Consider the following 26,024-nt stretch of genomic DNA (forward strand, 5'->3'; position numbering starts at 1 on the left):
GACCCCTTAAAGTTTTGTACACCTCAATTCAATCTCCCCTCAAGCCTCCTATGTTCCAAAGAAAACAAATCTAGCCTATCCATTCTTTCCTCATGCTAAAATTCACCATTTCTGGCAACAGTCTTGTAAATTTCGTCTGTACCCTCTTCTGTGCAACCACATTCTTTGAATAGTACAGTGATCCAAAGCCGTCTGCAGTATTCTAGCTGTGGCCAAAGTAGTGGTTTTTACAATTCTAACATAATCTCTCTAATGTTATATTTTGTGACTTGAATATGTGTTAGAAAAGGAAATGTTGTGAAGTTAGCTGAATAGCAATATCAGTTTTTTGTTGGTTTGGCATTTACCCTTAAAGTAACAATTTACAGTTTGGGCTGAGATGCAGTTGTTGTAATCAGACAGATCTTAAATCAATTGAAATTCTCATTCTGATCAAGATTGTGATAAGTATCATGTGGTATGGAACTGACCTACATCACGTGGCTAAAATCCACTGCGCTCCAGACAGTTTGAAATAGCCAGTGCATTTGGGTTAGAGGTACAGTATTCTATCATTAATGTCATAAAAATAACTGGGATACGGATCATGGGATGGGGAATGCTAACATGCTACAAATACTATAACCATTTATGGGCCGTATGTTGAAGATTTAAAAATTTGACTGGCTATGTTTTTAAAAATGTATTAATCTTACAGCAGTGATTCTTGCAGGAAAAGAGCAGTCACTTGGACTACAATAATTGGATTAAGAGTAAAAGCTAATTTCAGATTCTCTCGCCCGCAAGCAGCCGGGAATATTGCAATCAGAATATTCTTGCTGGTGGAATAGGCAGCTTTGTGTACAGGGAATGAGGGAGGGTCGAGGGAAGGCAGATCTTAAGATGTTGCAGTAGACTTGTGTTGTGCGTGCACAACTCTCACTGATTATATCCTCTGGAATCAGCCTGAGAATAGTCATAAGAACATAAGAACATAAGAAATAGGAGCAGGAGTAGGCCATCTAGCCCTTCGAGCCTGCCCCGCCATTCAATAAGATCATGGCTGATCTGTTGTGGCTCAGTTCCACATTCCCGCCCTCTCCCCATAACCCTTAATCCCCTCTCTTATCAAAAACCTATCAACCCGCGTCTTAAAAATATTTAGCGAGGTAGCCTCCACCACTTCAATGGGCAGAGAATTCCAAAGATTCACCACCCTTTGAGTGAAGAAGTTCCTCCTCAACTCCATTCTAAACCGCCCCCCCCCCCCTTATCTTGAGGCTGTGCCCCCTAGTCCTATTATCCTTTCTGAGCGGGAAGAGTCTCTCCACCTCTATCCTATCCATCCCATTCATCATCTTATACATCTCAATGAGATCTCCCCTCATTCTTCTAAACTCTAATGAATACAAGCCTAGTTTATTCAGCCTCTCTTCTTGTGCTTATTCTGTTCCAGAAGTGCTTCTCGAGAGAAAAATATCCTGTTCTTGGAAAGCTGGATTTCAGTTACTATAGCTGTACTATGAAAGGCAGTAAATCCCTTTCTTTAATTCTTTCACCGGGATTGGGCATTTCTGGCTAGGCCAGCATTTTTTCCATCCCAGATTACCCTTAAGGTGGTAGCAAGCTTCCACCTTGAACTGTTGCAATCAATGTTGGTGTAGGTACACCCACAATACTGTTATCATAGAGGTTTACAACATGGAAATAGGTCTTTTGGCCAACTTGTCCATGCTGCCCTTTTTTTTTAAACTTCTAAGCTAGTACCAATTGCCCGCATTGGCCCATATCGCTCTAAACCCATCTTACCCCTGTAACTGTCTAAATGCTTCTTAAAAGACAAAGTTTTACCACCTCTACTATTACCTTTGACAGCTTGTTCCAGACACTCACCACCCTCTGAAAAATTTGCCCCTCTGGATATTTTTGTATCTCTTCCCTCATATTTTAAACCTATGCCCTCTAGTTTTAGACTCTGCTACCTTTGGGAAAAGATATTGACTATCTCGCTGATCTATGCTCCTCATTATTTCTTGACTTCTATATGATCACCCCTCAGCCTGCTACGCTCCAGAGAAAAATGTCCCAGTCTACCCAGCCTCTCTTAACTCAAACCATCAAGTCACGGTAGCATCCTAGTAAATCTTTGTTGCACTTTATCTAGTTTAGTAATATCCTTACCATAATAGGGTGACGTGAACTGTACATAGTATCACAAGTGTAGCCTCACCAATGTCTTGTACAACTTCAATAAGATGTCCCAACTTCTGTATTCAATGTTCTGACCAATGAAACCAAGCATGCCAACTGCCTTCTTCACCAATCTGTCATCCTGTGACTCCATTTTCAAGGAACAATGAGCCTGTAGCCCTAAATCTCTTTGTTTTATAACTCTTTCCAACACCCTACCATTAACTGAGTAAGTCCTGCCCTGGTTCAGTCTAACAAAATGCATCATCTTGCATTTATCTAAATTAAACCTCATTTTGCAAAACAACTCTCCACAATCACCCTCTGTTAAGATGGGAGTGCCAAGATTTTGACTTAGCAACAGTGAAGGAACAGCGATATATTTCCAAGGCTGATGTGTGACTTGAAGGGAAACTTGCAGGTGATGGTGTTCCTATGCATTCACTGTCCTTGCCCTCCTAGGTGGTAAAGGTTGCTGGTTTGGAAGACGCTATCAGAGGAACCTTGCTGAGTTGCTAATTGAATTATGTAGATGGTACGCACTGCTGCCATTGTATGTAAGTGGTGTAGAGAATGAATGTTTAGGTTGGTACTTTGTGCTGGATGATGTTGAGCTGCTTGAGTGTTGTTGGAGCTGCACTGATCCAGGCAAATGGGGACTATTGCACCACACTCCTGATCTGTGCCTTGTAGATGCTGGACAGGCTTTGGGCGGGTCAGGAAATGAGTTACTCACACCAGAACTCCCAGTCTATGACATGATGTTGTCGCCACAACATCATATATGGCTAATCCGCTTCATTTTCTGATCAATGGTCATCCCATTATATTGATAATAGGAAATTCATTGATGGTAATGCCATTAAATAACAAGAGAATTGGTTAGATTCTCCCTTGTTGAAGATGATATTGTGAGGCATGAATGTTTCTTGCCACTTACCAGCCAAATGCTGAGTGTTGTTTGGGTCTTGCTGCACGTAGCCATGGATTGCTTCAGTATCACACTGTTAGACTATGCTCAGAGACAGAAATGCATAGCGAGATATTAAAAATAAAATAGTAGGCTTGCAAAATATGTGAACTGGTTTTAAAATTTTAAAAAGTTAGCAGTCCAAGTCCTTGATCATTTGTTTCAGTCGTCTCTGAAAGAGCCTCAAATTGATGTTATATGGAAAGTGCTTTTCCATGAAGCTCCAATTACCCTCTTTACATGGTTGCAGCAGTGGGTATTAAAGCCCATGGGACAGTAATCTTTCTTCGGTGGAAAGACAAGTTATTATTTGCTGCTGGGAGCTTTTAGCCAATGAAATCATTTCCAGTACTTTCTATGAGTTACATTAATATTTCTGAATGACATTCACATCTAGTATTTTGCGGAATGAAACATCGTTGATGGTTCAGCCACTTAAAGTAGAAAAGTCCATAAATTAAGGCATGTGCCTGATTCATGAGGCCCAAGATCCCTCTACATTGGACCACAGTCTACATTGTAATGGAGTCGGTGAGGCACAACAGCACATAGAATAAGTTATGTGGAGACTAAGATTAGATAGAGGCTGTGGGGTAATCAGAGTTGAGAATCTAGGGGATATCGGACTGCGGGAGCTTGAGGATGTGAGACTCGGTCATGGTGGCAAGCTCTCGAGGATCCAACCTCTCTGTGGTCCACGTTCAAGGTAGGTGAAAATGAAAAACTTATCATGCGTGGCTGGCAATCTCAGGTTCTGATTTCTCTCAGTTTTGAAGTAGAAAGCTTTTGGATGCATTAGGCCCCTTATTTGCTTATGCAAGGTATTTAATGGGCTGAATTTAGTGCACTTTCCCTAGCTGAATTTGAAGGCATTTAATCAGGTGGGGATTGTGGGGGTGGGGGTGGGGACCCCAATTCCTTCACACCTCTGATCTGATTTGGTATTGGTTGGAAAAAACTATGGGCAACCTTTCCACTTCCATGCTCATCGCAGCCTTTAAGTGGGAAATTGCTATTTAACAATTGCATCCTGTTGGAGCTGTTATTCAGCCAGCGATAGGTGAGTCTCATCAAGTGGGAAGCTTGAAAAGCAAAAAATCCTGTCATGGGGTGGGGGCATATTCCTTGTTTCAAGGCTTTTGGTGCTTAAACAAGTGACCCAGTGAACAACTTAAATACATGATAAAATTTCATACATATCTTTATTATTATAATATTAAACTTAAACAGCAAAACTAAATAATTTCAATTATTTTCAAGCAAGCACTGTTTAATGTCAGCCTTTGTTGTTTTCATTTCCCATCTTGTGCTTATTTCAACTTCATTTTTTCTTTTGTTGCTTCATTGATTGCCTTTGATCATTGAGCAGTAGGTGGAATTTGCACCTCAGAATCACATAGTGCAGAAGAGGCTTTTCAGCCCATCAGGTCTGCACCGACACACTAGAAACACCCAAACTCCCATCAAATCCCATTTACCAACACTTGGCCCATTGCCTTGAATTTTATGATGTGCCAAGTGCTCATCCACATAGTTTTTAATGGATGTAAGGCAACCTGCTTTCACTACCTTCTCAGGCAGCGCATTCCAGACTGTCACCACCCTTTGGGTAAAAAAAGTTTTTCTTCACATCCCCTCTAAACTTCCTGCCTCTCACTTTGAACCCATATCCCCTCGTGACTGCCTTTTCAACTAAATTATCTATTGTCCCTCATAGGAACAACAGGATGATTAGCATTTGGTCTGTGGTCTCTGCTTTGAATGCTCATCAAGAAAACCTAGTTTCCATCTTTATAGAATTATATTTAGGATGCAAGGTTTTTGGTAAATATAGTGAATGTATGTGTCTGCTAATTTTACTGTTCCATTAGGTTGCGGTTAAAGTACCTTCAACCTCTGACAAGCTCAGGAGATGATGGTCTCCAGAAGGGCTTGAGAATTCTTGTGAACACTGGGCTTAAAACAAACACTTAGATTACCATAATAAAGTCTCATGCATACCTTTATTACACCTAAAATACAAAAATAAATGATTTCAATTATCTTTTAATTATGATTCTGCTTAACATCAGCTTTTGTTCTTTCCACCACCCATTTTATACTTATTTTGACTTTGCTTTTATTTTCTTCATTAATCCTTACCCTTATTTCCCGGGAGAGGGACAAGGCATGACAAGAGATGGGGAAGTAGCTTTGAATTCTCTTACTATTCAATTCTTTCTACCTCAACCTCTGGCATCTGTTTTAGAGGTAAACATCTCAACGATGTCTGCTTGCAAAACCTTTTTTGACACCAAAAGCCAAAATTGTGAAGAACACCGATGGTGGGCTGAGGATTGATACTAAAAAAAATTGTTTTAATTCATTAGTATTTCTAAGAACATAAGAAATAGGAGCAGGAGTAGGCCATTCAATAAGATCATGGCTGATCTGAGGTGAATCAGTTCCACTTTCCCGCTTTCTCCCCATAACCCTTAATTCCCCTGTCTATCAGAAACCTATCTACCCGTGACTTAAATATAGTTAGCGAGGTAACCTCCACCACTTCAACGGGCAGAGAATTCCAGAGATTCACCACCCTTTGAGTGAAGATGTTCCTCCTCAACTCTGATCTAAACTGCCCTTCCCTTATCTTGAGGCTGTGCCCTGTAGTCCTGCTATCCTTTCTAAGTGGGAAGAATCTCTCTACCTCTACCCTATCCATCCCCTTCATTATCTTATACATCTCTACAAGATCCCCCCTCTTCCTGTAAACTCCAACGAGTACAGACCCAGTCTATTTAGTCTCTCTTCATAGGCCAAACCCCTCATCTCCGCTATTAGCCTAGTGAACCTCCTCTGCGCTCCCTCCAAGGTCAATATATCCTTCTACAAGTGCGACGACCAAAAATGCATACAGTACTCCAGCTGCGGCCTCACCAGTACCCTGGACAGTTGCAGCAAGATCTCCCTACTTTTATATTCTATCCCCCTCACTATGAAGGCCAACATTCCATTCGCCTTCTTGATCACCTGCTGCATCTGCAGACTGGGTTTTTGCGACCTATGCACAAGGACCCCCTGGTCCCTCTGCACCGTAGTATGCTGCAACTTTTCGCCTTTTAAACAATAATCCCTCCTACTATTATTTCTGCCAAAGTGGATAACCTCACACTTGCTAACATTATACTCCATCTGACAGGTCCTCGCCCACTCAATCAGCTTATCCAGATCTCTCTGCAGACTTTCCACACCCTCCACACAATTTGCTTTTCCACTCATCTTCATGTCATCAGCAAATTTCATCACCCTACACTCAGCCTGCTCCTCCAGATCATCTATATAAATGGTAAATAGTTGAGGCCTCAGCACCGATCCCTGCGGCACTCCACTAGTCACCAACCGCCAACCAGAATAGCACCCATTGATACCAACTCTCTGCTTCCTATTAGACAGCCAATCCTCTATCCACGCTAACACCTTACCCCCAACTCTGTGCACCCTAACCTTCTGTAGCAACCTTTTGTAAGGCACCTTATCAAACGCCTTTTGGAAATCTAAAAACACCACGTCCACTGGTTCCCCTCTGTCTACCACACTAGTCACATCCTCATAGAAATCCAATAAATTCGTCAAATGTCAAACATTTCTGATTTTCCGATGCACTTTTTAGATCTTTATGAAACACACAGGATTAATTTACTCTTACTTCAAATTTCCTGTCACTAAATGACAAAAATATACTTCATGTAAGTAGCCTGGTATCCATGGATATAATTTGTTTGAGTTTCTGTTTCCAGGGAACCACTTGCCACAGCAGATAATCCTCAGATGCAATTAATTAATTTAATAACTGCGAAGTGAGAACTTGTTACTGACTAGAAATGTTATTTTTAAGGAACAATACATTTTCATTCATGATGCCATCCTAGAGGCTTGTCTATGTGGGGACACTTCAATACCAACATGCGAGGTCAAGCCAACATATTATGAAATGACAAGAGTTGATTCGCAAAGTAACTCCTCACAACTTAAAGATGAATTTCAAGTAAGTAAGCTTCGGGTACAAGTCCTGGTGCTTTACACACTTCAATTCAGCACTTGTCATTATTTCAAAGCATTTATGCTTTCAGTTTCTGATGGCCACTTGATTTTCCATAAATTTATAACACACTTGGACCAGTCAAATTGGAGTTTGGAGAAAGTGGAGGTAACTGTATGAATGGTCTAGCCTGTAAAATTTGGCTTCTTCAAAGTGTAAAATGTAATACTGCTGGCTGCAGTTTTTTTTTTAAAAACTTAGCGTATTTATTAGTTTACATTTAGATAGCTGTGTTGTTGATGGATATAATTATTTTGCATTGCAAAACTTTGTGTTGTCAACTGTCCATTACAATTGCTTTCATTTGTAAAACTGAAAAATGGCCAATGTCTTTGTGAAGAGGGGCTAAGTTCGATGGCATACATAATTTGTTCCAGCTGAAAGGACTGCCAAGAATGCAGACCATTGTAGATAGCAATCATGCACTGTGCATACCATCAAGCTTTAGATGCACCTCCTGAGGTCAATGAAACTGTTCTCTGGGGACAGACACCTGGAAACTATGACAGGGCAATCCTCCTCAAGCACCAGCATATTTATTTTTACGGGTACCAAATGAAGTTGTGTGCTGTGCTGCTTGATCAATTAGTTACAGATTTTCCATACTGATTCTCTAGCCCGTGGGTCTTATTTAGTCTTCAGTACTTACACAGATAGAGAAATGCTGAAACTGCAAACGTGATTTAGTGATTTGAATTTTAATTAAACTGCTGGCTCAGTTGGTGCAGCTGTCATCCAAATCATGTGCTTTAACTCATTAATATTTTATATACAAGGGTGTGTTCTTGATGAATCCTCCACTTGTATATTAATCAGGCATTTATATTAAAAATATCAACTTCTACAACGGCTAATACTGAACTATGTTGTTTTTTTCTTGCCACAGACACTAAATTCCGTCTCTTCTCAACTACAACCTGAAGACTGCAGCATAGCCCTTCTTCCCAGGAATCATGAAAAGAATCGATACATGGACGCGCTGCCACCAGACAGATGTCTACCATTCTTAATTACCATTGATGGTGAAAGCAGCAACTATATCAATGCTGCCCTTATGGATGTATGTGTTCCATTTTAATACTAGATTTAAAAAGGTATAAGCACGTGCAATTTTTTTTTTGGTCATTTCATTTACAATTTGGCTTGAAACTGCAACATATGTGGGAAACCAGTTTGATTTCCCCTTTTGCAACAACCAATAATATTGCAGATTCAGCTGGAACACGAGGGATGTCACATAGGGAAGTGAGATAATTGAAACTTGAAGGGCAAGTTGTAGGCTATAACTACACACCATAGCTGCATGCTTCTCAGCATCTAGAACACAGAATGAAACCTTTGAGCAATTTCCCCAGTTGATATCCTTTAATGTGCAGTTCAGGAAACCTTGGCAAAAACCTTACCATCAAATTAATATTGAGTGATTTTTGCTTTCCAGTGATGTTTTTTTTAAAAAGTTTTATTATTTTATCCTCTTAATTTCTTTGCAGAGTTACAGACAGCCAGCTGCCTTTATAGTCACCCAGCATCCTTTGCCAAATACAGTCAAAGACTTCTGGAGATTGGTATACGACTATGGCTGCACTTCTATTGTAATGCTCAATGAACTGGACCTTGTGCAGGTATCTACAGTGATCTTGAAATTGTGGAAAAATATAGGATTGTTTCAATGTTTACAGAACAACTCAAGTTCACTTAAACAATTTATTATGTAATTTAAAAATGTGACCACGTAGATGAGCAGACTGCATATTTCTGTTAATTCATTTTGCTGCTCAACAAAACACAGCACGTTTAATAAAAATGAAATTGTTATACAAACAAAGTGCCCCATTTGTCCACCCTTCATGATATCGGCCCTCAAACTACTTAGTGTAAAATCAGTGTTTTTAAGTTCTGCTCCTGTTTTTCATATTTTTTTTCACTTGGTTGAAAACTTTTCATAGAGTTATGGTCCTTCAAATTTTATTTTAGACTACTAGTTTGAAAGGCAGATGATTTCACAGAATCCCCTACAGTGCAGAAGGCCCATCAAATCTGCACTGACAACAATCACACCCAGGCGCCTTGCTTCATTTGTGATGAAATATTCTTTGAACCCACTATCAAAAAATCGATCAGTACTGAATCAGAAAGCGTGTTCAAAATGTGTTATTTATATGCATTTTAATACCCAAAATTTGTTTAACTTTGATTTTGGGAAAACATTTAACCTAAAATATCATCATTTTGTCACTTGCACCTTCTTTGCATGTTTCAGGAGGAGGTGGATTAGTGCAGTCTCTGCTCATAATGAAACTTCCATCTTCAAACCCTGCATGCGAAATTTCTAGCTCAGCATGAATCTATTTGTCGTTGGAATAACGATTCATTTTTGTTACTTTACATAGCCTATGATTGCTTGCAAAGCAATATTTGCAGTCATGTTGTAAGAATGTATTGTAGAGCTTTGATTTGTTCTAAGCTGTGTCCACCTTGTCCTATATTTAGTTCAATCAGCCAGCATGGTTTCAAACATCTGCACCTCAAGAGCAATGCACCCTCTGTTGTGTAAACATGCAACAAGGGGACGGGACATGCGTAAGTAATGGGAAGATGGGCAAGAATCTAGAAGAGGAGATGGGGACGTTTGTGAGGAAGGAGTGGATGGGGACATGCGTGAAGAGAGAGTGTGGATGTGTGCTTGGAGAGTGAGTGAGTGCGGATGTGTGTTTGGAGGTGTAGGATAGGTGAGTGTGCACGGAGAGGGAAGATGCTGGTGATTGTGCACACTTGGAGGATAGGGTGAGTATGTGTTCAGAGAGTGAGGATGGGAATGAGTGGCGGGCTGAGTGTACGCATGAAGAGGGAGGATGGAGGTGTGTGTGTGCGTGGAAAGGGCAAAGGTAGGGAGGCTGGTTGGGAGCAGGGAGAGGTAGAGGTGAATTGGGACCTTTGGGGAATAGGGAAAGGTGGACCCAGTGGGGTCTAGCTTTCATTATAAGATTTAATCATAAGATTATTTTGTTATAAGATGTGCAACTGTGCAGCAATCTAGAATATCGCACACATCAGAATAAACTGGCTGTGGAATGTCGTCTTCAGAAGGGTTTATAACCAGCCAAACAAAAACAAGGGCAGAGAAATGGTGTTTTTGCTGGTATGGCAGCATTTTTGGAGTTAGAGGTTTTGGATGTACCATTGGTGAGTTGTTGCAATGCATCTTGTTTAGTCAGAACGTAGTCACAGTGCACTTGTTGTGGAGATGAATCAAGTCCGTATATAGTGTTGCCAAGCAAGTAGACTGCTTTCTCATAGATTGTAACAAGTTGAACCCAGTGAGCAATTGGTGAATATTCCATTGTATTTATGGCCAGAGAAAGTCTGGAGAGGTCAGATGGTGAACCATTGATCGCATGTTCAGCTGCTCTGTAGTTTATGATTTCTCCAGTTATGTATCATGTCATTGGTGACCCATTGATGGTGGAGAATCAGTAAAGATAATCTCATGGGAGATAAGGGAATTAGGTTAGGAAGTTTCATACGTGAGACGTTTATTGGCTGCCATTTTATTACACGTATTACCTGCTAATTGCTCAGATTTGAATGCAATCCTTTTCTTGCTGTTGGTTGGTTCATCGTCAGATGTACTGTTAAATGTGACAGTACATTACCTCCTCTTAATAGATGTGTTGTTGTGCAGAATTAAGGATTTGTTAGGGTAATCAGACAAGAAGCACATGCTGATGTTACTTTTTTTAATGCAGCAATTGTACAAAAAGTGATTTGTACTTTTATGGTTACAGCATTCAGTAAAGAGGTCTCATAAAAATACCTGAAATTATATCAAAAAATACTCCTCCATAACAAATAGTTGACAGTTTTGCAGACCCACTGTCCATTACTGCTTTTATCACTATGTCAATATGTTGCTTTATGGCTCGTGACCATGAAATACAAATTTATTTTTGTAAATTAGGGATGTCCACAATATTGGCCAGAAGAAGGGACACTTCGATATGGGCCAATCCAAGTTGAATGCATTTCTTGTTCAATGGATTGTGATTTAGTAAGTCGGATCTTCAGGATATGCAACCTTACCAGGGTAAGTGTTCTTGCACCAGATTTTATTCCTATTGTTATGTGAATTATTTTTGTGCTGATTTTTATTGTACAGACTCCACTTATTTGTGTTTCTGGCATTCTCACCTTCCCATACCTTCTTTTCAACACACTTCAATAAAATGGATACATAATGTGCAAGGAAAATGTTTACCTGCACAAATGGACTCATTACCTTGTTGATTTGAAAATGCTCATTTAGTTATGAACTTTTTAAAAACCTAGTTAATGCCTAAAAGGTTTATTTGAAGGTAAGAAAGTAAAGTGCATTACAATTAGATAAATCCTCACTCAAGATTTGCTTTTCTTTCCACCTTACTTTTGCTAATCAGTGGAATGTCTGCCGTTGATAAAATGAGAATTTACAAGTGATAATGCTAGTTTGCCTCATTGGATTAAACAAAGTCACCCATTATTTAGATATGTTAATCTGTAAAGCATCTGATACCTTCCAAACATGATGATGGTTAGCAGTGCTGCCTCACAGTGCCAGGGATCTGGGTTTGATTCCCAGCTTGGGTCACTGTCTTTGTGGAGTCTGCACATTCTCCCTGTGTCTGCATGGGTTTCCTCCAGGTGCTCCGGTTTCCTCCCACAGTCCAAAAGATTTGCTGGTTAGGTGCACTGACCATGCTAAATTCTCCCTCAGTGTACCCAAACAGGAGCCAGAGTGTGGCCACTAGGGGATTTTCACAGTAACTCCATTGCAGTGTTAATGTAGCCGACTTGTGACACTAATAAATAAACATAGAAACAGGTTTTGCTTCCTCATTTAAAAAATAAACTTCACATAGAACATTGCAGCACAGTACAGGCCCTTCGGCCCTCAATGTTGTGCTGAGCTAAGTCCAATCCCAAGATATAGCTATCCCACTCCCTATCATTCTGATGTGCTCCATATGCCTATCCAGTAACTGCTTGAAAGTTCCTAAAGAGTCCAACTCCACTATCACAGCAGACAGTCTATTCCACACCCCAGCCACTCGCTGAGTGAAGAATCTACCTCGGACATCCCTCTTATGTCTCCCACCATGAACCTTATAGTTATGCCCCCTAGTAACAGCTACATCCACTCTATCATAAGAAATAGGAGCAGGAGTAGGCCATCTAGCCCTTCGAGCCTGCCCCGCCATTCAGTAGGATCATGGCTGATCTGTCGTGGCTCAGTTCCACATTCCCGCCCTCTCCCCATAACCCTTAATCCCCTCTCTTATCAAAAACCCATCAACCCGCGTCTTAAAAATATTTAGCGAGGCAGCCTCCACCACTTCAACGGGCAGAGAATTCCAGAGATTCACCACCCTTTGAGTGAAGAAGTTCCTCCTCAACTCCGTTCTAAACCGCCCCCCCTTTATCTTGAGGCTGTGCCCCCTAGTCCTATTATCCTTTCTGAGCGGGAAGAGTCTCTCCACCTCTATCCTATCCATCCCATTCATCATCTTATACGTCTCAATGAGATCTCCCCTCATTCTTCTAAACTCTAACGAGTACAAGCCTAGTTTATTCAGCCTCTCCTCGTAGCTCAACCCCCTCAACTCCGGCATCAGCCTAGTAAACCTCCTCTGCACTCCCTCCAAGGCCAAAATATCCTTGCGTAAGTACGGCGCCCAAAACTGCACACAGTACTCCAGCTGCGGCCTCACCAATGCCCTATACAGCCTCAGCAAGACCTCCCTACTTATATATTCAATCCCCCTCGCCATGAAGGCCAGCATCCCATTCGCCTTCCTGACCACCTGCTGCACCTGCAAGCTGGGTTTTTGCGACTCATGCACAAGGACCCCAAGGTCCCTCTGCACCGTCGCCTGCTGCAGTTTTTCGCCACGTAAGTGATAATCCTTCCTACCATTATTCCTGCCAAAGTGGACCACCTCGCACTTGCCAACATTAAATTCCATTTGCCATTTCCTGGCCCATTCGCCCAGCCTATCTAGATCCTTCTGTAGACTCTCCACACCCTCCGCACAATTTGCCTTTCCTCCAATCTTGGTGTCATCAGCAAATTTCGACACCCTACACTCGGTTCCCTCCTCCAGATCATCTATATAAATGGTAAATAGCTGAGGCCCCAGCACCGACCCCTGAGGCACTCCACTAGTCACCATCCGCCAATCCGAATAGCACCCACTGCACCCCACTCTCTGCCTCCTATTTGACAACCAATCCTCTATCCACGCTAACACCCTACCCCCAACTCCCTGTCCCCTGACCTTCTGCAATAACCTCCTGTGAGGTACCTTGTCAAACGCCTTCTGAAAATCCAGAAAGACCACATCCACCGGCTCTCCTCTATCCACCGCCCTAGACACATCCTCATAGAACTCCAGTAAATTTGTCAGACACGACTTCCCTTTAACGAAACCGTGCTGCGTCTGCTCTATCAAGCAATTCCTCTCAAGATGCCTCACTATTTCCTCCTTGATGACGGATTCTAACATTTTACCTACAACAGACGTTAAACTAACCGGCCTATAATTCCCTGCCTTTTGCCTGGCACCCTTCTTAAACAACGGCGTAACATTAGCCGCTTTCCAATCTTCCGGCACTTCCCCGGAATCCAGCGATGTCTGGAAAATAACCACCAAGGCATCCACTATCACCTCCGCCATTTCTTTCAGAACCCTCGGATGCATTCCATCCGGTCCTGGCGACTTGTCCACAATCAGTCCCTCCAGTCTGTCGAGCACCTCCTCTCTAGTAACAGTAATGTCATTAAGACCCTCCAGTCCTACCATCTTTCCATCGCTAACACCCGGCAAATTATTCACGTCCTCCTCCGTGAAGACAGAAACAAAAAAGTTATTCAGGACCTCAGCCATATCCCCATCCCCTACCACTAAGTCCCCCTTCTCATCCTCTAAGGAACCAACGTTCACCCTAGCCAGCCTCTTCCTTTTTATATATTTATAAAAACTCTTGCTATCCTTTTTTATATTAAGCGCAAGCCCAGCTTCATAGTTTCTCCTACCCTTCTTTATCATCTTCTTTGTCAATCTTTGTTGACATTTAAACCTCTCCCAATCCTCTTCTCGCCCACTACTCTTAGCTACTCTAAACGCCTCCGCTTTTAATTTAACACTTTCCTTCACCTCCTTCGTTATCCACGGCTTATTACCTCTCTTCCTACTGTCCTTTTTGACCATCGGAATAAATTTCTGCTGAGCACCAAGAAAGATCTCCTTAAAGATCCTCCACTGCTCCTCAGCAGACCTACCTTCCAACGCGCTCCCCCAGTCCACATTCGCCAATTCTTCTCTCATCCTACTATACTCCCCTCTGTTCAAACAAAGGACGTGCGTCCGGGAACCCACTTTCTCCTCCTCCATCTGCACCAGAATCAATCCCTCACATCATCTTATAAACCTCTCCTAAGTCGCCTCTCATTCTTCTTCACTTCAAAGAGAAAAGCCCCATTCCTCAACCTTTCCTCATAAGACCTACCTTCCAAACCAGGCAGCATCCTGGTAAATCTCCTCTGCACCCTCTCCAATGCTTCCACATCCTCCTTATAGTGAGATGACCAGAACTGAACATAATATTCCAAATGTGGTCTCACCAATGTCCGATATAGTTGCAGCATTACCCCATGGCTCTTAAACTCAAACCCCCTGTTAATAAACACTAACATGCTATAAGCCTTCTTCACGGCTCTATCCAAATGAATGGCAACCTTCAGAGATCTGTGATGTTGATGTTGTAAAGCTATTTTGCCTTAGGTCCCAGAATCAGATTAAGTTTATTACATTGCTTTGTGGCTCCAGAACTGGCTTTTTCTGCATGGAGGTTGGTCATCAGTGGAGTGCCCCAGGGATCTGTTCTGGGACCCTTGCTGTTTGATTTTTATAAATGACCTGGATGAGGACGTGGAGGGATGGGTTGGTAAGTTTGCCGATGACACGAAGGTCGGAGGTGTTGTGGATAGTTTGGAGGGATGTCAGAAGTTGCAGCGAGACATAGGTAGGATGCAAGACTGGGCAGAGAAGTGGCAGATGGACTTCAACCCGGATAAGTGTGTGGTAGTTCATTTTGGCAGATCAAATGGGATGGAGGAATATAATATTAAGGGTAAGACTCTTAGCGGTGTGAAAGATCAGAAGGATCTTGGAGTCCGGGTTCATAGAACTCTCAAATTGGCTTCGCAGGTAGAGGATGTGGTTAAGAAGGCATATGGTGTACTGGTCTTCATCAATCAAGGAACTGAGTTTAGGAGTTGGGAGATAATGCTGCAGCTGTATAAGACCCTGGTCAGACCCCACTTGGAGTACTGTGCTCAGTTCTGATCGCCTCATTACAGGAAGGATATGGAAGCCATTGAAAGGGTGCAGAGGAGATCTACAAAGATGTTGCCTGGATTGGGTGGCATGCCTTACGAGGATAGGTTGAGAGAGCGCGGTCTTTTCTCTTTGGAGAGACGAAGGATGAGAGGTGACCTGATAGAGGTGTATAAGATGTTGAGAGATATTGATCAGGTGGATTCTCAGAGGCTTTTTCCCAGGGCTGAAATGGCTGCCAAAAGAGGACACAGGTTTAGGGTGCAGGGAGTGGGTACAGAGGAGACGTCAGGGGAAAGTTTTTCACTCAGAGATGGTGGGTGCGTTGAATCGACTGCTGGTAGTGGTAGCGGAAGCAGATTCGATAGGGTCTTTTAATAGACTTCTGGATAAGTACATGGGAATTAATAAGATTGAGAGTTATAGGTAAGCCTAATAGGTAGAGATGTGTTTGGCGCAACTTGTGGGCCGAAGGGCCTGCTTGTGCTGTAGTTTTTCTATGTTTCTATGTCCAAAGGACAGTTGTACCAGTTATTTTTAATTTTTGCATTTAGAATGCATGATTTCAAAGTAATTTTATCAACTTAATTTACAGAAGAATTAATTCCTACCGATCTGGTGCGCATACTTCATTTTACAGACATGTCCCATTTTAATAAAAAATATGTATAGTGTGTGCATATAAAATATAATTTGAAGTTTGAAATGAACTTGTTATCTAAAAATGCATGTTATAATATGTGATGATGCAGCATTCAGAATGACAATGCCTTGCACTGGTAAAATGGGTTACTGATGGTAATGTGCGGTTTTGTCCCGGCACTATTCATTTGTGTTGCTATATCCTGGGTACCATTTGCCACTGGATGTGAGTTTCCCTCTTGTGAAAGGGAAATTCAGAAGGTCAGTCATCGAGTGCCAGTCTTGTACATTTCCTGATAACTGTGGAATTATACTGGCAGAAGTGGTTAAAAGAAATTCTTTTAGTCAGGCAAAGCAATTGTTTGGGGAGATGCCAAATGTACAAAATTCTGCTTTGTATTCTCTTTTGAAAATACAAAAAAAAATCAAATTCTCCAACAACTTTTTTCATTTTTATGGTTGTTGGATGGGAGAACAAATTTGCATGATAGAAGCTATTTTTAAAGTAATGTTACAGATTGACGAAGTGGGAATATATCATGTAACATGAATTAAATTCTATCACAATATTGCTCTATAACCAATTACTTTCGCAGTTATACAGTCACAGGTCAAGAAAATGCCTGATTTTCATGGATTGTGCAATGAAGTGAATATAATATTTTGGCAATTAAATATTTAACACACTTGAACATTTTTACAGTAACTGGAACCTATTTTAGTTACTTCTTATTGCTCTTCTTGCCACGTGTCAACATTTCAGCCCTTGCTGTATCATTCTATGGAATTATTTAATGCTGCTATCCAATCCTGCTGCGGGATTGCACTCAGTCTCATGCATTTGGACTTTCTAGGAATCCAGTTTTGTGTTCAGCATCCTTTCATGGCCAGTTTCTTCCGGCTGCCAACCCTTCTCTTTTGTCTAGAATTCTTGTAATTGAAGTTCTGGGTTGCAACTTGCCAACCAGTCCTTTTTATACTTAATCTTGATATCTGGGTGATTTTGACAGGACTGTATTTATTGCCCTTCCCTCGTTGTTCCCCAGTTGGTGATGGGTACACACCTTGAACTGTTTAATGAAGGTGATGGCCGTATTTTCCATGATATTCAATCCACACAATTAGTTAAATTGTCTGTCCCTCAGTAAGTATAATTTCTGTGTCATTGTGATGCAGTTACTTTATAATTTTATCTAGATGAATCAAATTCCCTTCACTCAATGGAATCAAGCAAATTAATTTCATGTTTGGCTCAGTAAATTGAACCCAAGTTAATTTTATAATTTACTTCCCAGTGAACAACATCCAGATAAATAATTTTATCATGTGTGATTCACTGAACTGAATCCAGTGAATTAATTTCATAGTGTAACTAACGCAAATCAAAAAAATTCACTTCTTTTAGTGAACTAGTGAATTGACATTATTGAACCAGGGGAATCCATCTATGATGTGTTCTTCGGAAGATTTCCGTTTTGATTTTAGCCAAATATTTCGGTTGCATTCTCTCCCAATATTTGTATGTGAAATTATTCAAATTGAACATCACAATAACACAATACACACATTAACATAAGGCTGCCAAAAAAGAATGTCCACTCTCAAAATGTAATGCAGGTGAATTATACTGAAAGGCAGAACTGACTTAAAGCCTTTTTAAAATTCCTGAAGTTGATTTTGTAATGGTTTTGCTTTTAATTTAGTTTAGCTTTATGAAAGTGATTAGTGATCATCTTCAGTACATATCTTGAGGTTCAACTTGAAATGGTATGTACAATTGGGCAAAATTTCATCAAACATAATAAATTATAAATATAATAAATTAGGGGCAGCACAGTGGTTAGCACTGCTGCCTCACAGCACCAGGGACCTGGATTTGATTCCTGGCTTGGGTCATTGTCTGTGTGGAGTTTGTATGTTCTCCCTGTGTCGGTGTGGATTTCCTCCCACCTCCTGAAAGATGTGCTGGTTAGGTACATTGATCTGAACAACCATCAGAGTGTGGCAACTAGGGGAATTTCACAGTAACTTCATTGCAGTGTTAATATAAGCCTTACTTGTGACTAATAACTAAATTTTTTATTTGCTTATCAGATCAAATGTTTGCTAGCACTATGCTGGGCAATATAAATACACTATGCTGCCCTTCATATATCTTACAATGTGATCCATTGAAGAAAATAATGAGGAGGAAGAAAGTGAACAACACAATTGAGAAGTTTTAGTGCAATAATAAAAGAAGGAGTGAGAAAAAATATACGCTCAACATAGATTTTTTTTAATGAAACAAATCACATTTGAAAAAGCGGTATACCAGGAATAAATTTGAGGCTAAAACTGTCAATCATAACAGCAAGTCGAGGTAAAATGAATAGAAGCAGAAGAGTTGGATCTGAGATATTACATTTACTCTACTGAAGCAGGGGATGAATGAGTTATTTTTATATGAAAAGTGACAGTTTAAAAGATAGCACACTCAATGGAATGCAAAGACACAAAAAACAAAATAAGCCATTGACACATGAGCCAATGGGAGTTAAGATTCTTGATGGATATAATCACCTTTTATTGATTATGAAATCTTAAACTACAAGCCTGCTCCCATGGATGTTTTTTGCAAAAGCAAAATGTGGATGCTGGAAATCTGAAACAAAAACAAAAAGTACTAGAAAAGCTGGGTGTCACAGTGTACAGACGACTATGTGGAAGTATTTTTCCAGATTTCTAATGCTTGACTTTCACTTGAGGATGATTAATATTGATTCCAAGTCAAGTTTTAAAAAAAGGGAGGGGTTGGAATTTAAGATGCAGTAACATTAAAACACAGGCTACATTTCAGATTATTGTAATTTTAAGTGACTTCCTAATGCTCAAATAACATTGTAAAGAAGTAATGAAGAATATAAAACCTATTACAAAAATAATATCCATCTCAGTTGTTGGAGCCTCTAATGCTGTTGCAAATTATTTGATTGCAGTTTAAATCCACATTATACAATTCAGAAAATACAGGTGTATTGCTTAACCATTCACGTGAGAGGAGGCCATGGCTTGATTCTCACAAAGTTGGTTAATCTTAGCAGGTGTAAGGGTTTGTTTCGTCAGGATTTGTCAGGGCAGAGATGTGAAAACATGATCAGTAACAAGCGAAGGCTCCCATAATGGTAGATTTCAGATGAAGACAGGATCCAGATCAGCTGTGATGTCCAATGGTTAAATCATCAACATGTGGTGTCCACTCCATACCAGAAGACTGACTACTTGGGAAAGTTTTAGGGAGCTTTAATTTTGTGAATTGTTATTCCAGTGTAAGTAGTATCCCCTTGGTAGACAAATTTTTATCCCCATGTAAATCAAATATGAGGGTGTATGGGGTGTCAGGGAGGGGTAGTACCTCTGGTCGCGTCCTTTTCAGGGCGGTTTGTCCACCCTTTGTCCTCAGCTCTCACCTGTGGCTCCCCATAGCTGTTTGCATGCGACAGCAGCCACATCATAAGAACATAAGAAATAGGAGCAGGAGTAGGCCATCTAGCCCTTCGAGCCTGCCCCGCCATTCAATAAGATTATGGCTGATCTGTCGTGGCTCAGTTCCACTTTCCCGCCCTCTCCCCATAACCTTTAATCCCCTCTCTTATCAAAAACCCATCAACCCGCATCTTAAAAATATTTAGCGAGGCAGCCTCCACCACTTCAACGGGCAGAGAATTCCAGAGATTCACCACCCTTTGTGTGAAGTAGTTCCTCCTCAACTCCGTTCTAAACCGCCTCCCCTTTATCTTGAGGCTGTGCCCCCTAGTCCTACTGTCTTTTTTGAGCGGGAAGAGTCTCTCCACCTCTATCCTATCCATCCCATTCATCATCTTATACGTCTCAATGAGATCTCCCCTCATTCTTCTAAACTCTAACGAGTACAAGCCTAGTTTATTCAGCCTCTCCTCATAGCTCAATCCCCTCAACTCCGGTATCAGCCTAGTAAACCTCCTCTGCACTCCCTCCAAGGCCAAAATATCTTTGCGCAGGTGCGGCGCCCAAAACTGCACACAGTACTCCAGCTGCGGCCTCACCAATGCCCTATACAGCTGCAGCAAGACCTCCCTACTTTTATATTCAATCCCCCTCGCTATGAAGGCCAGCATCCCATTCGCCTTCCTGACCACATGCTGCACCTGCAAGCTGGGTTTTTGCGACTCATGCACAAGGACCCTGAGGTCCCTCTGCACCGTCGCCTGCTGCAGATTTTCGCCACGTAAGTAATAATCCTTCCTACCATTATTCCTACCAAAGTGGACCACCTCACACTTGCCAACATTAAATTCCATTTGCCATTTCCTGGCCCATTCGCCCAGCCTATCTAGATCCTTCTGCAGACTCTCCACACCCTCCGCACAAATTGCCGTTCCCCCAATCTTGGTGTCATCAGCAAATTTCGACACCCTGCACTCGGTTCCCTCCTCCAGATCATCTATATAAATGGTAAAAAGCTGAGGCCCCAGCACCGACCCCTGGGGCACTCCACTAGTCACCATCCGCCAATCCGAATAGCACCCGTTGACCCCCACTCTCTGCCTCCTATTTGACAACCAATCCTCTATCCACGCTAACACCCTACCCCCAACTCCATGTCCCTCGACCTTCTGCAATAACCTCTTGAGGTACTTTGTCAAACGCCTTCTGAAAATCCAGAAAGACCACATCCACCGGCTCTCCTCTATCCACCGCCCTAGACACATCCTCATAGAACTCCAGTAAATTTGTCAGACACGACTTCCCTTTAATGAAACCATGCTGCGTCTGCCCTATCAAGCAGTTCCCTTCAAGATGCCACACCCTGGGCAGCGGCCTCGACAAGCCAGCTGAACCAGGTGAGGGTAGCTGATGGGTCTCAACCGTCGGTGAGATAGGGAGATGTCTATCCCAGCATGTGAAGACAGACTCTGGCGGATTGAGCGGACAAGACCAATGGAAGGTCCAACGGTCAAGAAGGTGAAGAGCAGGACAAGATACAGAAGACGTCCTGATCATCCACTGCACCTAGTCCCATCTCCAGCCATTTTGACTCTTGTCTTGCCACTGGATCCAGATGGGAATTGGGAAGAGAGAGTGAGGCTGATGCTGCGCAACTCTCCCTCACTTTAATCCAAATCAAGCGCTGGTGTCGACACCGTCATCATCGCCCTGTTCAACCTTTGAAGACCTGTGGCGATGGGCGAGCAACGAAGCAGCAGGTGCGGATACACTGGGAGCTGTAGTCATGGACCTGCATACAGGCAGCTCGGGTCTAATGGTCGTTTTCCGCTGACTGAAGCAGCAGTGAAACTCGGCGTCTACCTGGGCAACTGAGCGGTCCTTTTCAGGAATGCACTGCTCACCTCCATGGAATGAGAAGGGGCTAGAAAAGGTGCCCTAAACACTGCCTGCATCACTACACCCTGGCCAGTTTACCGCAGCTGGTGGAGATCCCACCTTGTGGTCAAACAAGCAAAACGCTAGATGACACCATTCACCACTGGCACTTGGAACGTGCGCACGCTTTTGGACAACCTTACAGTAGACAGACCAGAGAGAACAGCCTTAATTGCCAGAGAGCTTGTAAGATACAACATTGACATTGCAGCCCTGAGTGAAACTCATCTTGCCAACATCAGTCAGTTGACTCAAACTGGAGGTGGATATACTTTTTTCTGGAGCAGTCGCAACAGCGATGAGCATCATGATGCTGGAGTTGGATTCGCCATCAGGAGTCATCTTGTTTGGAAACTTGCTAGTCTACCCAAGGGTGTGAACAACCAGCTTATGACATTACAGCTTCTGCTACAGAACAGGAATCAAGCCAGCCTCATCAGTGCCTCTGCCCCCACAACAAACAACCCGGACGAGATGAAAGACAAGTTCTATGAAGAACTAGACGCCCTATCAGCAGTGAGCAGTACTGACAAGCTTATCTTGCTTGGTGATTTCAATGCAAGAGCAGGGAGTCATTGGGAGGCGTGGAGTGGGTAAGTGTAACAGCAACAGCCTACTCTTAATGAAGACCTGCGCAGCACACAACCTCTTCATTACCAACACAACCTTCCTTTTGCCTACTCATAACAAGACCTCCTGGATGCACCCCCGCTCTAAGCATTGGCATCTTATCGACTATGTCATTGTCAGGAGAAAAGACAGGCAGGATGTCGGAGTGACCAAGGCCATGTGTGGTGCTGACTGCTGGACAGACCACAGACTCACTGTCTCCAAAATAAGGCTCCACATCAGACCCAAGAGGCGACCACAAGGAAGCGAGGTTATGAAAAGAATCAATGCAGCCAAGCTAAAGAACCCCAGCATAGCTTCAGCACTGGCTGAAGACTTAGAAATCATGCTTGCTGACCTACACCTCACAAGCAGCTTTGAGGACGACTGGGAATGCTTCAGGAATGCTGTCCGTTCATCTGCACTGAAGATGCTCGGGCCCTCCACCCGCAAGCAGCAAGACTGGCTCAATGAGAATGATGAGGAGATACAGATTCTACTTGTTGAAAAGCACCATCTTCATCAGGCCTGCCAGAAGGACCCATCATTAGCTGCCAAGAAAACTGCGCTAACCAATGCTCGCAGGACAGTCCAGAATAAACTGTGTAAAATGCAGGAGCGTCAAGGCAGATGAAATACAGGGACACGCTGACAGAAACGACTTGAAACAGTTCTATGAAGCCCTCAACACACTCTACGGATATTGATCTCTCAGAAGTTCCTCCCCCCCCCCCCGCCCCCTCCTGAGTACAGATGGTACAACTCTCATTACAGAGGGGGCTCAGATCCTGCAGAGATGAGCTGAACACTTTGAAGCCGTCATCTATTAATGATGAGGCAATAGATTGGATTCCCCAGATTGATATCAACAGCGCTATGGATGACCCACTGGTAGTAGCCGAAGTCATGAAAGCTGTCAGCCAGCTATCCAGAGGCAAATGCCATAACCTCAGAGATCTACAAAGCTGCTGGTCCTGTACTTATCGAGAAGCTCACCGAGTTGTTCCAGTCCTTTTTGGAAGCAAGGATCCAATCCTTAGGAACTTAAAGATGCTTCCATCGTACACCTCTACAAGAGGAAGGGCAATCGGCAAGTATGCAACAACCACTGAGGAATGTCGCTGCTCTCCATCACAGGAAAAACCCATGCAAGAGTCCTGCTAAATTGTCTGGTCACTCATCTGGAGCTGGGCTTGCTTCCAGAGTCACAGCGTGGCTTCTGCAAAGGTCGCAGGACTATTGACATGATTTTTGCTGCGCGCCAACTTGAGGAGAAGCGTCAGGAGCAGAATTGAGCTTTACACAACCTTTGTTGACCTTGAGAAAGCCTTCCTGGAGGATCATGACCTTGTTTGGCTGCGCTCCGCCCTGCCCCCCACAAAATTCATTTAGATGGTATGCCAGTTCCATGATGGCCAGAGTACTTGATGGCAGAGAATCCTCTGAGGCATTCCCAGTCACCAATGGCGTCAAACAGGGCTGTGTGCTCACATCCACACTGTTCAGTATGATATTTACTGTCATGCTGGAATCAGCCTCAAGTACAGAGTGGATGGGAAGCTCTTCAACCTGAGGAGACTTCAAGCTCAGGAGGAAAGGAGACTGTTCTGAGAGACTTCCTCTTTGCCGATGACTGCACCCTGTATACTGGCTCAGACACAGTAAAAAGTCTGACAACACCAGGTTTTAGTCCAACCTATTATAATAGTCCAATAGTCCAACCTAATAGGTTGGACTAAAACCTGGTGTTGTCAGACTTTTTACTGTGTTTACGCCAGTCCAACGCCGGCATACCCACATCATGACTACTGGCTCAGAGCCAGAGGTACGAGTCAGTATGGACAAATTTTCCACAGCTTGTGACAACTTTGGACTCACCATCAACATTAAAAAGACCGAAGTCATGCACCAGCCTGTTCCTCATGCACCGTACACAGAACCCACAATCACAATCAAAGGGCAGAAACTACAGGCAATGGACCAGTTCACTTATCTCGGCAGCACCCTCTCCCAAACAGTGACTATTGATACAGAAGTTAACTGCAGAATAGCAAAGGCAAGTTCTGCTTTCAGTAGACTGCACTGCACTGTATGGGAACATCGAGGAATCAGCCCAGCAACAAAACCAAAGGTCTACTCACTACCCTCCTGTATGCCTGTGAAATGTGGACTGTGTATCGAACGCATGCAAAACAGCTCAGTCATTTTCACATGACTTGTCTTTGCGGAATATTACACATCAGATGGCAAGACAAAGTACCAGACACTGAAGTTCTCTCTAGAGCAAGTCTACCATCAGTCCACACTGCAGATGAGAGCACAGACCCAGTGGGTAGGTCATGTCATCCATACGCCAGGCAAGCACATACCCAAGCAGCTCCTTTTTGGGGAACTCTCTGCTGGAAGATGCTCGCATGGAGGGCAGAAGAAACGTTACAAAGACACACTCGAGGCTTCCCTTAAGTTGCTTGACGTAGACACGACCACCTGGGAAATGCTGGCACAAAACTGCCCTACCTGGCGCTGCCTCATCCCAACAAGGGCTGTCAAGCTTACAAAGCAAGGTGCATTGCAGAAGCACAACTTAAGCGCGAGCTGCGTAAGTCCAGAGCCACCAGTGCAACACCTACAGTGTCTACACAGGTCTGCCCAATATGTGCCAGGACATTCCGTGCCCGAATTGGCCTGATCAGTCATCTTCGGATACACCACAACCAGCCTCAAGATGACTAATGGTGTTGAGGTCCTCATTGATGACGATGGACGAATGACAAATCAAATATGGCCAGTTGCTATCTCCCGAGTTTCATGTGGCTGTTCTGTTCCTGAAATTTCACTTGCAACCTGTTAATAGACTCGATTCCAGATAATTTAGAAAATCAGGGGGTAATTTTAACCCAATCTACCCACCAGGAAACTCAGCTTTCTACACTATGCAGGGTTTTAGTTTGCGCTCTTTAGTTTTAAAGCTGTGAAGAAGTCAGACGGACTCAAAAGATCAATTCTCCACAGATGCTGCCAGACCTGTTGCGTATTTCTAAAATGAAATGAAAATCTAGCACTCTGCTTTTGCTTCAAATTCCCAGCATCCACAGTGTTTTGCTTTTATATCAATCCCAATCTCATGGAAAAAAATGTTGACTTTCAACTATCTTTTTGACATGGCCTAGCAAGCCACTCAGTGTACCAAACTACTATGCCAAAACCTAATCAGCATCACACAGGCTGCAGGCATTTGAGGGAATGTTTGCATGCACTTTCTCAAAGGCAATTCAAGGATAGACAAAAAATTCAGACCTTGCCAGGAATCCCATAATTTAATGAATAAGAAAGCTTCTGTGAATCATTATTCCACAAACAAAAACTGTAGCAAAAGATTTAAAAATAATACAAACGTATGCACATAAATGTCTTGTCTGTTAAGCTAAACGAGCCTTGATAACAGCTGGTTATTATTTTTATATTGAAACTGGTATGTCAATGCCTATCCTTTGTTTACTCCTACAGCCACAAGAAGGATATCTTATGGTGCAACAATTCCAGTACTTAGGATGGGCTTCTCACAGGGAAGTACCTGCCTCAAAGCGATCATTTTTGAAGTTAATTCTTCAAGTTGATAAGTGGCAAGAAGAATGTGATGAAGGAGAAGGGCGCACTATTATTCACTGCCTGTGAGTATTGTCATTAAGATACTCTTTGTATATTGACTCCAACAAATTTTCACTATTCACTTCTGCTGCTAACAATGTATTTGTTTACACTGCATTATATTTGCAAG

At 42.5% G+C, this 26,024-nt stretch overlaps 1 protein-coding gene across 9 annotated transcripts in view; it reads left to right on the plus strand.

Annotated features, from left to right (window-relative positions):
* ptprk (protein tyrosine phosphatase receptor type K) overlaps window positions 1-26,024 on the plus strand; it is a 610,212-nt gene that overhangs the window by 575,541 nt on the left and 8,647 nt on the right. For all 9 annotated transcript variants that reach the window (XM_080192477.1, XM_080192478.1, XM_080192479.1 and 6 more), the window contains 5 exons: window positions 7,017-7,166; window positions 8,107-8,280; window positions 8,711-8,842; window positions 11,179-11,304; window positions 25,754-25,917. In XM_080192477.1, the coding sequence (XP_080048603.1) occupies window positions 7,017-7,166; window positions 8,107-8,280; window positions 8,711-8,842; window positions 11,179-11,304; window positions 25,754-25,917 (746 nt within the window). The remainder of the gene's footprint in view (window positions 1-7,016; window positions 7,167-8,106; window positions 8,281-8,710; window positions 8,843-11,178; window positions 11,305-25,753; window positions 25,918-26,024) is intronic.

The sequence above is a fragment of the Carcharhinus amblyrhynchos genome, chromosome 7 (genome assembly GCF_965287045.1).
Source record: "Carcharhinus amblyrhynchos chromosome 7, sCarAmb.v2.hapA, whole genome shotgun sequence".
NCBI classification, from domain to species: Eukaryota; Metazoa; Chordata; class Chondrichthyes; order Carcharhiniformes; family Carcharhinidae; genus Carcharhinus; species Carcharhinus amblyrhynchos.